The 14,937-nt window shown below is 55.9% G+C and overlaps 1 protein-coding gene across 1 annotated transcript; it reads right to left on the reverse strand.

The window, feature by feature from the left end:
• Nucleotides 1-1,118: 1,118 nt before the first annotated feature.
• Nucleotides 1,119-13,907, reverse strand: PTPN7 (protein tyrosine phosphatase non-receptor type 7). The gene is given in 12 exon segments (XM_040462023.1): nt 1,119-2,876; nt 3,807-3,920; nt 5,800-5,957; nt 6,674-6,784; nt 7,164-7,301; nt 8,510-8,586; nt 10,284-10,368; nt 10,667-10,850; nt 11,385-11,513; nt 11,515-11,575; nt 13,403-13,535; nt 13,537-13,907. Coding segments are annotated over 12 exon segments (1,347 nt in total). The 5' UTR covers nt 13,600-13,907; the 3' UTR covers nt 1,119-2,782.
• Between the last annotated feature and the right edge of the window lie 1,030 nt (nt 13,908-14,937).

The following is a 14,937-nucleotide window of genomic DNA, read 5'->3' on the forward strand; positions in this document are numbered from 1 at the left end:
CCCGAGCGCGCGCCCCTCCCTAGCCCCTCGCCGGGCCCGCGGGTGGGGTGCGCGGGGAGCCCGCGGGCCTCCGGGGTAGGGCCTGCGCCTGCTGGCGTCCGGGGACACTGGGGAGAGAGGTCCCCTTCCCGGGCTGCGGCGCCCTGGCTGGCACCCCTTTCCTTCTTAAAGGGCGGTGGGCCCGAGGTGCGTGGGGTCCCCGTTAAGCAGGGTGGAGAAGGATGCTTCACCCACTTTCCAGGACGCGGAGATGAGCTCTCTGTGAAAGGGAGAGAAATGGAGGCTTTTTGTTCCCTGAATCCTTGGCCTCTGAACATCTCTGGGGACGGAGTCTTATCCTCTCAAAACCTAACGAGCGGAGAGTCACAACCGTCTTTGGGTGTTTTAATACTCCATCTTGTTTTGTTAACCACAGTTTACCTGAACTGCGTGTTTAGGAAGCCTCTGGCCCAAAGTGAAACAGCTGTTTGAGGCTGAGGTTGATTTTCACTAGTATCACCATAATTCGTAGATAAAATCCTGCCGGGGTGGGGGGTGGGGGTGCCAGTGAGGGAGATCTGCAGTGGATGAAAAAGTTGGCCTGTTTTGGTAAAAGTCAAAGTTTTCTTCAGGAGGAGAACTGATGGTGGGAGATACAAGGCAAGCAGAGATGCCTCCCTAGCCACAGGGCTGCTGAACCCAGGGGCTGGCTGTTCCCTAGTAGTTCCAGGCATCAGGGCAAATCTCCCACCTAGGAGGAGTGCTCTTTAGAATCAGGTTTTCAAACCCACTCAGGTGTAGTCTCTTGTTCTGGCGAAAGGTGCATAAACTGTCGAACCATATGTCAAACCTACCCAAGATGACCAAATGATCATTTGATCATTGGTCTTGAAAGCAGAGGGATCACAGAGTATCATCTTTCTAGCTTCTGCCCTTTATAGGTTCCCGTCCAGCTCCTAAGGTGCACCTCTGCCCCATTTCCTAAACCGACTACTGTGTCACTTTGTTTGATGTGTCTCAAGAAGTTGCTAGAAAAGTGCATATCCTGGGATAAGGATCGGCAGCCTATTCCTGGGTCTCTGGGGTCTTACTCTCTTGCTATAAAGAGGCCTGAGAAAAAGATGGAAAGAAGGAATGAATCAGTCATCCAAAAGGTTTTTATTCTCCCACTTGGTTCCTTTTCCAGAGCTTGTACTCTCTAAGTTCTGGAATGGGGTTGGGGCCACAGTTATAGGGTGGGGAGCCTGTGGGTCTATGGCCACGCACCTGCTTCCCTCCCGGTTGGGTCTGAGCGCAGGGCAGGATCAGGCACTTGAGAGCTCTGTGCCCTCCTTCACAGGCACAGGCTGCGAGTGCCTCCCAAAGGGGTTAGGAGCAGGTGAGCCATTCCTGGGGCTGTAAGGAAGGAAGAATTCCATTGTGAGACCAAGCGGAAGTGTTAAGAAAATTAACCTCAGTTTCAACGTTGCACGTGCTTCAGAAGCGATGTCGTGAATAAGGAGGCCCAGCTGCTCGCCAGGATCCAGCTCTTTGGGGGGTTCCACAGAGAGCTGGCATCAGTCAAGGCAGACCCCAGGGGCTGAGTGCCCGGAGAGATGGTACCTTTCTTCATTCCCACAGGCAGCTCATTTTGGATTCAAGGACGAAGGATCTGGATGCCTTCCTGGGGAGTGTAGGTGAGCCCTGAGATAGATCTTGGGTGTCCTGGAAATTGTATTGGTGCCGAGATGATGAAAGGAGTTAGTTCTCTGGGAGAGGCTATGAGGATCCCAACTCTGCGGTCCCAGGCTGAGGCCCCTGGTCTGCGTGCGGTGCTTCACCCAGATAGTTCATGGAAACAGCCAGGCTCTCCAGCTGTACTCTGCAAATGCAGGGGTGGATGGGGGCAGGGCGCAGGAGTTTCTTGTTTCTTGCTCCTTGTTTCTTCCTCACCGTTCGTTCTTTTATACCTCCTGTTACCCAGGGTACCTTCTGAGGTCATGAAAGGAAGACGGAAGATGCTGGGCCTCTCTCGGGAGTAGCTGGGGTGAGTGGCTGGCAAATATGGAGGCAGGGGCAGCCCTCTGGGCCTCTGAGGGGTTGCCACACGTTCCCTCTTCCAAAAGTCTCAAATGACTGTCCTGGTCACCTCTGTAGCCTGATCCCAGGACACAGGTGTGGGCACAGGGGTAGTCTGGGTCCTTGTTGTCTTTGGGGGGTATCCAGCCCTCACAGATGTGGGGTGAGGAAGCGGAAAGTCACTGCCGGGAGGTTGAGAACTTGGCCACGGTCAGGACCAGACTTTTCCCAGCTCCCGCATCTGGCCAGTTCTTGGGCAGGGCCCAGGTGGAAGATGATCTTGGGATCACTCTCTTGCCAGGCCCAGCAAGGGGATACAGCTGGAGCGGCTTCTGGGAGCTTCTCTGATTACTTTTCCCTATGGCAGCAAAGCACTTAATGCCCATGTCGTAGACGGAGAGATGAAGCTCACAGAACACTTTAGACAAGACTGGGACACTGGTCCTTTCTCGGCTGTCTCATAAATGCCAGTTCCTAGCTCGAAGTTCAGAGAGACACGGGAGGTTCCCCCAAGTGTCCACTTGGGGCTACTAGAGGAAGCAGAAGAGTGGCCGGTGGTAAAGACCTGGAGTCTGGTCCCCGTTCTTGCCGATGCAACTTCCTGTGACCGCATGTGCCCGCTGAGGAAGCATCCCTTCCCCATGCCCGCCCAGGGGATCCCTCAGATCACAAGGCCCACTTTCCCCAGAACCACCTGCCCAGGCGTGGGGGGATCTGGCACGTGGGCTGGTGGAGGTACCAGCGGTCAGGGGCAGGGCTCCTCCGGTAGCTGGGCTGCATACAGGGCCAGGGTGTGGTGCAGGAACTGGTATTGCTCTGTGGTCTGGATCATCCCGCCCCTGCAAGGAGAATATGCAGAGACCATGAGCACAGGAGGGGCGAGTCAAGCATCCCATAGTTCTGCAGGGAGAGTCTCCCAAAGAACCTGTCGACCCCTTCACATATGTTCATCCTTTGGGCTTTCTCCTCCTTTTTCTGCCCCTCAGACCTTCCCCACGAGCGAAGCCTCCCCCCACCCCCCGCCCTGCCCCTTACTCAGGGCTGGGCCCCATTGCTAGCTGTGCCCAGGAGGAGAACTTTTTCCTCTCTGACCCATCGGCTCCTGGGGCAGCGCCAGGCCCCTGATTCCTCAGGCCAGGCCAGGAATATTCCTGAGCCTCAAGGTTTCTTCCTCCCTGTCTTAAAAGTAAAAATAATAATTCTGTATATTTGTACAGTAGGTTCTCATCTTTGAAAAACATGTTCCCTATGCATTAACTCATTCCTTAACGCGGCTCCTGGGGAAGGAGCGTCGTTTCTCTCTAGATAAAGAAACGGGGGCCCAGAGAAATACAGTGATGGCTCAGTGAGATGCAACTCAGAATTGGCACTGTGGTTCCCGGTCTCCAGATGCAGAGGGCTTCTGTGCAGTATCTGTGCTCGCCTGGTGTCTAGGACCAACCACACCCTATCCTTCCACCTTTCCCTGAGCAGGGGATTTGGAAAACCACAACCAACAACCAAAAAAGATACAAGGCTCAGATATCCACAGAGTGGCATATTTAATTCTAGGCCGCCAAGCTAAAATCTTAGATAGAGATTCTTTCCTGGGTGTTAGTTGCACAAGGAAACCGCTCTTTAAGCAGTGGGCCCTTTCCTTTCTGGAAGGAAGTGCTTGATGGTGATGAGCCTCTAAGTGCCCTGGTGCCCAGGAAGCACTGATGCCACTCCTTCACGTCATTAGTCCTGTTTACGTTCATAGACCCACCTGTCCACGTTCATAGACCCACCTGTCCAGCCGCAGTTGGCACACGATACCCAGAATGTCCACTTCCCCTCGGGCCTTCAGCTGTTGACAGCCAATTCGGGTGGCGATGAAGCAGCCAGTCCGGCCAATCCCTGCACTGGGTACAGCCAGGGAGGGGACAGGGAGGTCACAGGAGACCAGAGAACGTGGGGGCCAGGCCTCAAACTACAGAGAAAGCCGTAGGGACTTAGGGCCCCCTATTTTGGGGGTGGGGACATGAGGGCGGAGGAAGGTAGCAACACCTTCACAGGTTAGAGCTGGCACTGGGGCAGTTTGCATTTCGTCCAGCCTCACCATAAACCTATCCCAGGTCACCCTCCAGCCCCCGTGGACATTTCAAGGAGCTCTCTTCTGCTTAGCGGCAGGCAGTGGTTTCCAACTGTCCGCGTTGCCTTTGGCCTTGTTGAGCCCTTGAGCCCTGCTTGTCTGACCAGGACACCATCTCCACAGCTGCTGACACTCAGCCCCCTTCTCCCACCTCGGGTCCCTCCCACAGCTGTCCCCTCCACGCTGCTGTGTCTTGCCCTTTGTTCCAAAACCTTTTCAAGGACTCCCCGTCTTTGGGAAGGCTTCTTATCTGAAGCCCTGATAGTAGCCACTCACGACCTCCCAACACTTATGTCCAGGTGCGCCCTGTGGGGAAGAGGCTCATGGGCCCCCTCTGTCTATACTTGTGCTAGTATGTTCTATTCAGGTATGTACCCCCAAATGGTTACCTTATCATAAGCTTGTCCCCCGTGGTACCCCCCCACCCCACCCCACTCCACCCCACCCCAATCGGATTCTTACTCTGTAGCCAAAGAATTCCTTTGAAATGGCACTTAGCTAGTCTTATGAGGCCCCTTGTGATCTGGCCTTCCAGACTGCTCTCTCATCACTCTCCTTCCCTTCCCCCACATGACCTCCAAGCCCCCATCTTCTAACTCTGCTCCCAGCAATGTCCATTTACAAATTTCATCTCAGGGGGTGCCTGGGTGTCTTAGCCGGCTGAGCATCGGACTCCTGATTTCAGCTCAGGTCATGATCCAAGGGCATGGGATCGAACCCCACGTAGGGCCCCCTTGCTGAGTGTGAAGCTCCTCTCCCTCTGCTCCTCTCCCTTGCTTGTGCTCTCTCTCTCTCTTAAAAAAAGAAAAAAAAATTCATCTCGGAGCCTTTGCACATGCTGTTCCATCTGCCTGGAACGCTTCCTCTTTCCACTCTTCACTTGATGAATTCACCCTTCAGATTTTAGCTTAGTTTGATGTCCTTTCTCCTGGAAAACCTTCTCTGGCCAGTCTGGGATGGGCGACTTGGTTCTGTGCTCCCCTACACCTCCCACGGTGCTGTGCTTAATCATTTGATCTGCTGTCTTTCCCACCAGACTATAAACCCAGCCGGGCAGAAACTGAGCTGTCTCCTCAGCATCTCACACTGTGCCTGACAGTAACTCATTCTCAATCAATAGTTGTTGAATAAATGAGTTTCTCGGAGCACCCGGGTGGCTCAGTCAATTAAGCGTCTGACTTCAGCTCAGGCCATGATCTCACGGTTTGTGAGTTCGAGGCCCGCATCGGGCTCTGTGCGGACGGCTCAGAGCCTGGAGCCTGCTTCAGATTCTGTGTCTCCCTCTCTCTGCCCCTCCCCTGCTCACACTGTCTGTCCCTCTCTCTCAAAAGTAAAACATTAAATTTAAAAAATAAATGAATTTCTCAACACCGGGGACCATGTTTATCTCCCTCCCCAGAAGACTGGGAAGCTTTCTGATGTTCTGTCCCCTCTCTGGCTTGTACCTGAATGTCCAGCCCAGATGGCCAGGTTCTGCATGAAGGAGAGAATGAGAACAGAGCACTTGCTGAATGACCTAGAGATTCCCATCCAAGGTAAGACTTGGGCCTGCCCGGTGCTGTCCTTCTTAGACCCCTTCCAAGGAGAGATCCAATGGCAGGGAAAGGGGCACCTGCTCATAGGCTGCTGGGGAGGGCGGGGCCACATACCTGCAGTGGACGACGATGGGCCCAGTGTGGGCAGCTGTCTCTGGGCTTTCCTCCACCTCGGCCACCAGGCGCAGCAGAGGCCCAGCCGATTCTGGGGTCTGGTGATCAGGCCAGGCAGAGAAGAGGACATGTTTCACTACCCGGCACTCCTCCTGGTGCTGGCATAGGAACAAGGCATGAGAACCAAGGTCAGGGTAGGAGGCACTGGCAGCCTTCTTCTCTGGCAGCAGAGGAGGGCAAGGGCCGGAATACCCCTCCTGGGACAGTCACGGACCCCGAGCAGGCCAGGTCAGCCCTTCTCCTGCTCATCATACTCCACCATTCCCTCCTCTGAAATGCTGGAGGGAATGCTGTCCAGGGAGCGGGCGAAGACCCAAGTTCAAGTCCTGGCTGTGCTTCTAACTAGCATATGACTTTGGGCAAGTCCCTTAACCTCATTTACTTAGAAGAAGGAGACCGTGATATCTTATTGGCTTGCTTCTCAGGATGCTTGGAGGATAAGGAGTTGGGAAAGAAATGCTTTGAAAAGTATAAAATGCTATATGATAACAGAAGGCATTTTAAAGCACTTCACATGTGTCATTATACATCTGCCTGGACTTCCGGTGGTTCCTTCAGCATGACTCTGGGACCCCTCCTCTCCTCTCCTGGGCCATTCAGCACGGATGGGCAGATGGGCCTTCCTGGTGGTTTCTGCTTGGCTAGTTGGCTCTGCCCTGTTAGACTAGGGCGGTACCCACGTTCTCTTGCTTTTTGCCTCAAGCTCTTCTTCTAGATGTGCGTTCAAGAAGGTTTCGATGAATAAACCCTTGGATCCCAGTAAAGGTCAGGCCTGAGTTTCAGCGATGCTGGAGACAGCCTGACCTCCCTGTACCTGGATGGTGAGCTGCCGCACAGTGTATTCTGGACATTCTTTTGTGCCTTGGATGCGGATCCGGAAGGGTCCATAGGTTTCCTCTTCTGTGGGCCAGTAGTGGACACATTTCTAGGAGGGAGGGAGCTGGGAGTCAGAAGGGGGAAGTGTCTATCAGCTGGAGCGGGGGCCAGGACAGCAGAGAAGGAAGTGGGGTCCCCTCCCCCTTTCCCTCCCCCATCGGAGGGGCTCCGCGCTGCCTGGGTCAGTACCCAGGGGCTGGGCTCTCCTGCAGGTGAAGTGCTTACCCCACCCCCCATTCTGGTTGTGGAGAGCCCCGATGGTGTATACCTCAGAAACTTTTCTGGGAAGTTCAGGCTGGGCCTGGCTATAGGTATTGTCAGCTTCCAGGAGAGGCCCTAGTCCCAAGCTGCCCTGAGTCGGGGCATGTGTTGTGGGGTAAGAAGTAGCCTTTTCTGGGTTCACTAAGGAATGTGACTCCACATCCTACCTCCTTGCCTTCTCGGAGCTGAGTGAGCATGACAATGAGTGACACTTCTTCCTGCCACACCATCTCCCAGAAGTCTGATACGGTGTTGGGCATGGGGCCCTGGGTCGCAATGTAGACCTTCTCCTGCCCGTCGTAGCCCTGGGGAGATGGATGCGTAAAAGGAAGGGTGGGAAGCAGTGAGAGTAGAGCCCCAGGGAAATCCTGGACTCCGGCGGTCCTGGGGTCAGGCTGAAGACACTGAACATGCACACCCGGACATACCCGTGCACACACTGGAAGGCACGTGGTGGAAAGGACACAGGCTCTGGAGGGAGGAACACGTGGGTTCAAATCTCTGTTCTGCTGCTTACTAGCTCTGCCACCACAAGCAGGTTACCTAGCCTCCGTTAAGCCTCAGCTTTCTCATCTGTAAATTGGGCACAATAGCTATCTTGCAAGAATGTAGCACAAATCACATTCAGCAAATCATATTGAGGGTCTAGCGCTATCAGGTCCTTTGGAAATGTTTGTTCCCTTCCTCCCCTATTGCTTTCCACTAGCACAAAATAAGAAAACAGTGTTCAACACTGGTTGAGTGAATGTTTCACATTTACTATTACTTTTATATATATTTAGTAGCAAGACGTGGCACTTTCTTGCTAGCCCTTTTCTCTCCCGGTCGGAATCTCAGCTCCTCAAGATGATGAAAGCCAGACAGACCACTGTTCACTAAATTTCTGCCAGCAAATAGGAGATTTGCAGAGTCCGGGGCTAACAGCTTTCAACCTCCTGGCACCTCTGACCTCTGTCCTAGCCACTTGGAGCCACTAGAGGGCGCCACTTTTACATCTACTTCGGACCAGTAGAGGTGGGAAGCTGGGGTAGAGAGGCCGCCTTGCCTCCCTGGTTCCTATAGTTTGACGTTAAACCATTTCCTCAAAGGAGGGGCTGTTTTGGGAGGCAGTTAAGGGTAGAGAGAGAGAAAAGGGAGGCAAGGGAGCATTCCTATTTGTGCTAGCAACTTCCATGCAGACCTAAGAGCCAGGAGCCCTGGGGCTACGAGGGAGTGAGTTCAACAGGGCAACTTCCTCCATGTGTAAAGGGTTGGCAGGGATGATGTGATAACGTGCGTTAAGGAGACTGGGTGGTTTCTTCTTTTCAGCCTAACATCTGCTCTGTTTTCTCGGCTGGTGTCTTGGGGCCTCTTCGGTGTCTGTCCCATCTTGGGGGGGGGGAGGGGCATGGCAGTAGTGATTTGGAGCAGGAACCCACAGCTGGACGATATTCTCTGGGGATGTCCTCAAACACAGCGCACCCCCCGACCCCACCCCCATTCCCTGCGCGGCAGCCCCAGCTAGGCCACTCACTCGGATGTAGTTGGCATTGATGTAGTCTCCGTCTTCTTGGCTCTGTGCCCGGCCTAGACAGACACGGCTCTGGGGATCTAGGAAGTTAAAATCAGCAGAGGTCAGAGGTCAAAAGGGGACCAACTAAGGCGCACTCCCAATAGGGTCAGGAAGAGGTGAGTTCCTGTGCATATCACAGTACCCCGTGTATCGCAGGTGGTCAGAGACCCCCTAAATTACTTTATATGCAGACATTAAGGAGCCACAGAATGTTTCTGAGCAGTAGAGTGACATGTTCAAAGGAATAACTGGGGAAGGCTAACTGCATGGTGCTGTGCAGGACGATTGAGGAAAGGGAATGGGGCCGCAGAGACCCTAATGGGCAGTTACTGAAATATTCTAGTCTTGAAGTCAGGAAGAGGATAGAGCACAATTGTACCAATAAGGCAAGGGAGGAAAAAGAGGGGTCACAGAGGAAAAGTTTTTGTCCTTTCTAAATTTATTTTAGAGAGAGAGAAAGCGTGAGGCGGGGAGAGGGGCAGAGGGAGACAGAGAGAGAGAGAGAGAGAGAGAGAGAGAGAGAGAGAATCTTAAGCAGGTTCCATGCTCAGTGCTGAGCCCAACACTAGGCTCCATCCCACGACCCTGGGATCATGACCTGAGCTGAAATCAAGAGTCAGACGCTCAACGGACTGAGCCACCCAGGCGCCCCAGGAAGAGTTTCTTTCTGATGGTGAATATGAGATTTGGATGAGCGACTAGCCCCAAATCCCGCGGTGGTGACGTGGGACCAAAAGTCGGGTTTCATTCTGCCACTGGGCGTGCCAGCCTCTCCCTTGAAGTGGGGAGATCCAATCCAAGCTGGAAAGAAGAAGTTAGCTTGTAAGGAAAGGAGACGAGCTTTGCCAGTGCTGGCTTGGTTCTGGACAGAGGAGAATTGCAAGGGAGACTTCCCTTCTGGCCGGGAGTGGAGGGGCGGGGGGGGGGGGGGGTGTGTGGGGGAGAGGGGGGTGAGGGGGGGATGGGCCGTGGGGGGGGGCGGGTTAAACTTAGGATCAAAACAAGGGCCGCTCCCTCCTCCCCCCCCCCCATTCGATGAGTGCTGACCCACCCCTGCGGGCAAATGGCTGTTACCGCAGGAGCCGGGAGTGGTGAGCTAAGGCCTCCAGACAAGGAGTTGCTGGAGGTGGGTGGGCCAAACAAGGCTTCTCTGAGTGGGGGGAGGGGGAGAGTCTCTGAGGGTCTCCTGCTTGCCTCTGCAAAGCAGGAGGTGCTGATCCCTGGACCCTTTGAGCTTGCAGGGTCAACCCCTTACAGCCCCAGGACTCCTGTCTCCAAACTCTCACTGCTCTGTTGCAGAGTCCCTGCATTTGACTTGCTCGAAGCCCTCTCTCTGGGAGCCATCCTGATGGTGCCTTTGCCGCTGCAGACCTCTGCTGGGCATTTCCCACAGTGGAGGAAGAGGAGAAAGAAGCTGTGACCTCGGGCAAGTTATGCCCGAGGCAACTTTTCTGTGATTCCAAATCTACTCCCTGGGGTCGTTTTGAGAAATGAGTTAACATCAGCATCTCCCAGCACCGCCTGGCCCAAGGTAAGCATCTGCAAATATGAGTTGCTGTATTCTCACTGTGGTTATGATCCCTGCCCAGCCCGGGGATGGTATTGGTGTTTCTCTGCTGAAAGAAAATGCTCGATGTGAGGGAGCTCTTGCCTGGCTGAGGCTGTGTGTCGACTCCTGAACCTGTCCAGCCCCAGGGACAGCATCACCTCCCTTGAAGCCCGCCGCACTTCTTACTTGGCAAGATGGTCTTATATCGGTCCTTGGAGGCGTGGCCAGGAATATCCAGGTCTTCAGAGTTGACAAAGTTTGAGGGGATCTTCTGGTAGAGGGAGGAAATGAGTGAATATAGCCGATACACCTTCCCAGCCTCCCTTGCCCCCTTCCCCCCCTTATCTAGTAGAGCTGGGCCCTTGCTCTTCTCTCCTGGGTTCAGTAGGTCTGGATGGGGTGGAGGGCAGAAGAGGGAGCATGGGGCAGTTTTCTCCCCTGATCCTAGGGTTCTCTTTCCTGAGGTCCCAAAGAGGAGGCATCCTGCAGTACCCAAGATAGTATGGTGCCGGCTGGCTGTCTCTGATTCAGAAGGGCGGATGGACTCCGAGGAGACCCCAAGTTCTTACCAGGAATTCCTCTTCTAGCTGCTTGGGGCTGGGTGGCTGGTGCTGCAGGGCCCAGCGGGTGAGGGGGTGTCCAGCTGTGCGCAGAAAGTGTAGGGTGACCTCCCGGGGTGTGTTCACTGAGCAAATGGGCTCTACAGCTCCCAGGGACCGCACATCCAGCATCAGAGCCACATTGGAGCCTCGCCTGCAGGCACGGACAACCAGTGCCTAGTGAGTGCCCAAGAACGTCGCTGCTCTAACCATTATTATTATTATAGGGCACGCCTGAGGAGGCTGCTCCTTGTTTCCCCCTTGACCCACAGGCCCAGTGGGCTCCAGGTTCAGGACCCTGCTACATGCCCTTCTTTTGTCGGATCGGGGCAGCCTTGAACCCAGCTGTTCTCTCCACCTGCCCACCCCTGCCCATTCCTCCCTGGCCTCCAAAGGTCAGACCTACATCCAGACCCAAGAAAGCCCTGCTCCAGGGGCTGGCTACTCAGCCCATCTTGGGGTTTGGGAAACAGGCACGAGGTCGACGTGACACTTTATGCCCCAGACATGTAAAGGACATGCAAAGGACATGCAAATGAACACATGTGGTTTCCTTTTCCAGATTGGAGTCAACAGCTGAGGGCCCTCTGGACTCAGCTGTCAGAGCTGGAGAGGCAGATGGAAGGAATGGGCACAGTCTCAGAGCTGGGAAGCACCCCCCCCCCCCCACTCTCGGGAAAGATCTCACCTCTCCTGCAGTCGCACATGCTTCTTGGCTGGTGCTTTGCTGGGTGGAGGCTGGGTCATGGCTGCCCCCAAAGACCAGGTCGGCAGCCGTGCTCTGGAGCACCCCCACCACGGTCCTGGACCATGCTGGGTGGGGTGCTGGGCCCAGGGGAGGCTTACTCAGCCATGAGGTTCACCTGAAAGACAGGAGCCCTCAGCTGTTGCCCTCTGGCCCGTCTGACTGGCCAGGAGAAGGCTCCCAAGTCCTGGCCAGCTGCCTGTTTTCTGGTACCTCTGTTTTTACTGAGGTGTCTTCTGTTCTCCGAGCAGCAAAGTCCTTTTCACTGCGGGAAGGCCAGGATCTCTGGGGGGGGACCCAGGGTGGTGGGCAGTCTGAGATTGGAGTAGGGGCCCAACAAGGGGTAGAGACTGTGGGGGAGGGCAGGAAAGCCTCCAGAAGGAAGGAGAGAGGGGAAGAGAGGCCGCTCAAAGCAAGAGTACAAGGGGCTCTAAGCTGGGACCCAAGTGAAAGAAGGCAAGGGAGGAAACACAAACAATTTTGTTCTGTGTAGAAGGGAGAGAGAAGGCTCACAGAAACCACCTCTAGTCTAGGCCTTCTCTGAAATGAAAGGTTTAAGGCCTCTCGAAGCGTTGGAGCCAGTTGGGGACCCTTGTAGACCCTGTCCTAACCGCTGGCAGCTTCCGAGTTCATTCTGGCCTCTGGGGTCTCTGTCCAGGGAGGTAGGCTAGGGGTGGTGGTGGGGGTGTGCTTCCTTCCTCCTCTGCCCATCCCCCCATCTCCCGCCTCTGTAACTGTCACAGGAAATGGCCTCACCAAGCCCTTGAGCATGGTGACGCGACAGCTGGGGGCACAAGAGGGGGCATGGAGGTGGTGCGGCCATCTCCTCTTGGGGGACAGTCCCTATCTTTCAGGGCCAGGTCACAGCCTCTGAGGAGCGGGGGCGGTGTTAGAGTTGCTAAGCCTGCAGGGACGGAGGTGAGGGGACAGAGTGGGCCCCGTGCAGATGTGGATGATAGAGGCTGTCCCGAAGCAGAAAGGGGTTCATCGGCCTCTGCTCTCTTTGCAGCCCCCTGCGGCTCCCCTGCCCCCCCCCCCCCCCCCCCCCCACCTCGGGGCTATCAGCTGGGTCAGCACCCATTCGCCAGCCAGGCACTATAGCACCCAATGCGACGTTACTCACACCCTCCGTGGAGATGCCCTCCCGTCTCCCCAGGGTTCACACCACGCCAGGACCACAGGGACCCCTCCTCCCCCCTTTCAGGTACTTACTGAAGCAGCTGTGTCCCCCAGGCTGCCTCTTGCCAGCTGTCTGTCTGTCTGTTGGTTGGTCTTTGAGGGCTGAGGAGGCTTCAGGAAGCCAGCTTCCTCCCTCTGCCCCTCCTTGTTGCCACCCACGCACACCCCAGCTGCACGCTGCCCTCCCGCGCCTGCAGCCACCGCCAGGGGTCGGGTGGCTCTTGCCTGTGCCCCTTTGGGTGTGGGCTGGCTGTGTGCCAGCACTTTTGCCATGGGTCTAAGGCCCTGCTCCCTGGGGGTAGACCAGGTCCTCTGGGTCTTTGTCACATTCAGCCTCTGCCTGCTTACTGGGCAGAGCTCAGCTGTCCCACATGGAACGCCTCATTGTTCCTGTTCAAGCTGGCCCTGTCCACGCAGTGATTTCTACTCCTCTGCTTTGGCCTCAGAGCCCTAGTCCTGGAAGCCCTTGCCCCCTCAAGCCTTGGGAGTTCACGGTCAGGCACAGGTTACGCCTTCTCAGAGCAGAGGTGGGTGCGGACTTGGAGTGGGGTGGGGGAGAAAGGAAGCAGGAATCTTTGCTCCACAAAGACCCAGGCCAGACCAGAAGGGTCCGCTTCAGGCCCTGAGCCACACCCCAGCTCTCAGCTGCCTCTGGTTTGAGATGGACCAGCCGGCCCGGAAGTAGATGGCAGAGGCTGCTTGAAGAAGAGTCTGGGGGGCTTTCCCCCTGCGCGCAAGCCCTCCAGGCCTCGTCCCCAAATCCTAACATCTATTGAGAAGACTTACAGATAGTGGACAGTCTCTGGCCCTCACACGGGGGGACTCCCACGTCTTCTTCGCCTCTGGGGCATCTGGATGCCTGGGGCCTAGGAAGTGGCCCCCACGTCCAAGATTCCACTGCCCACCCCCCATCCCCCACCCCCCACCCCCCGCCTTGCCTCGGCAGGCCCCTTTCTGGCCAGCAGCCCAGCTGGTTCATGCTCGCTGCGGCTTCTTCTCCCTTGTAACATTCCAAACACCCTTCCTTTCCCAGCCCCAACACGCACAATCCTCGTCCTCTCTCTTCCTCCCACTACTGATTCAGCTGTCAAACGGTGACAGCAGAAAAGGAATGATTTACAATAGACACAGGGGGTGGGCACACTGGAGGGGCGGTGGGGAGGGTGCTGGCCTGCTGCTGGCCTAAGGGAGAGGAGGGTTGGGATAACCCTCTGGAGCTCTGGAGGCCTCCCAGCGCCTGTCTTTTCTCCTGGAAGTGGGGACCAGGAACTGGCTCTCTTCGGAGACCCTCCAGGGCCAGCTGGTCCTGGACCCTTCTTTACTCTGGGGAGTGGTTTCCCCGAAAGGAGGCTGATCAGAGCTGGAGTAGTAGTTGGCTGTGGTACCCAGAACAGGGTGTGGTGTGCTGGGGGGAGCGCAGGAGAGCCTGGGAATCCCTGGTCAACCTGTGGAAAGCAACCCGAGGCTGGCCTCTGCTCCAGCTGTTCCCCTAAGCCCACCGGGATCTCCACTAATGGGCAGTGGGGCCCTGGGGATCAAAGAAGGGGGCAGGAGGGGATTAGAAAGAGGGCCACCCCCACTGGGCCAAGCTGTCGATTGTTATCAGGAACAGGAAGCTAGGATACCACAGGGGTGGGGAGGAGGAAGCAGGCAGAGCCTTCCCCCCACTGGTCCGCCAGTGCCTCCAGGTTCCCACCAGGTCTCCGGGGTCTGAGCCCCATTGGCCTCAGGCACACCCCCTACCCTCCCAAGGCTCACCTGGCAGCAGTTTGAGGAGCTGGAAGCTGAGCTCTTGGGTGAAGAGCAAGGAGGCTGGGGGCCAGGAGATGGGAGGGGTGGTTGGTGGTGGGGGTGGGGGTAATGGCATTAGGCAAGACCCTGAGGATCTCTCAGTTCCCTTTGGGTGTGTTTGGGGGTGAGGGAATAGTCACTCTTTGCCTCCTGCCTCACCCCTCTCGCCCTCTGCTTAGAAATGCCTGGATACGCATGGAGGTGTGGGGCTAGAGCCCAGGAGGGGTGAGGGCACCACCCATTAAGCCTCAGATGGTCCCAGATACCCTACAGCGCCTCCTCCCCAGACTGGCCAGGCTGCTGGAATGGGGAAAGGCCTGGAGTTCTCTGGGAGTGACTCTACCCCCAGAACCTTCCCCGTCCCTGGGGTGGAGCGGCCCCAGACAGCTCTGAAACCTTCATCACTCCAGCCACTGATTTGCCTTCCAGAGTTGGGATTTAGCTTCCAGCCACCCTTGACTCCAAAAAAAAAGTATAGCAATAGTTGAAAACCAGAAAGACCCGTGTGCAATCTTAACCGTGGCCC

Source organism: Herpailurus yagouaroundi, unplaced genomic scaffold (assembly GCF_014898765.1).
Source record: "Herpailurus yagouaroundi ecotype Mexico unplaced genomic scaffold, PumYag 308, whole genome shotgun sequence".
Taxonomy (NCBI): domain Eukaryota; kingdom Metazoa; phylum Chordata; class Mammalia; order Carnivora; family Felidae; genus Herpailurus; species Herpailurus yagouaroundi.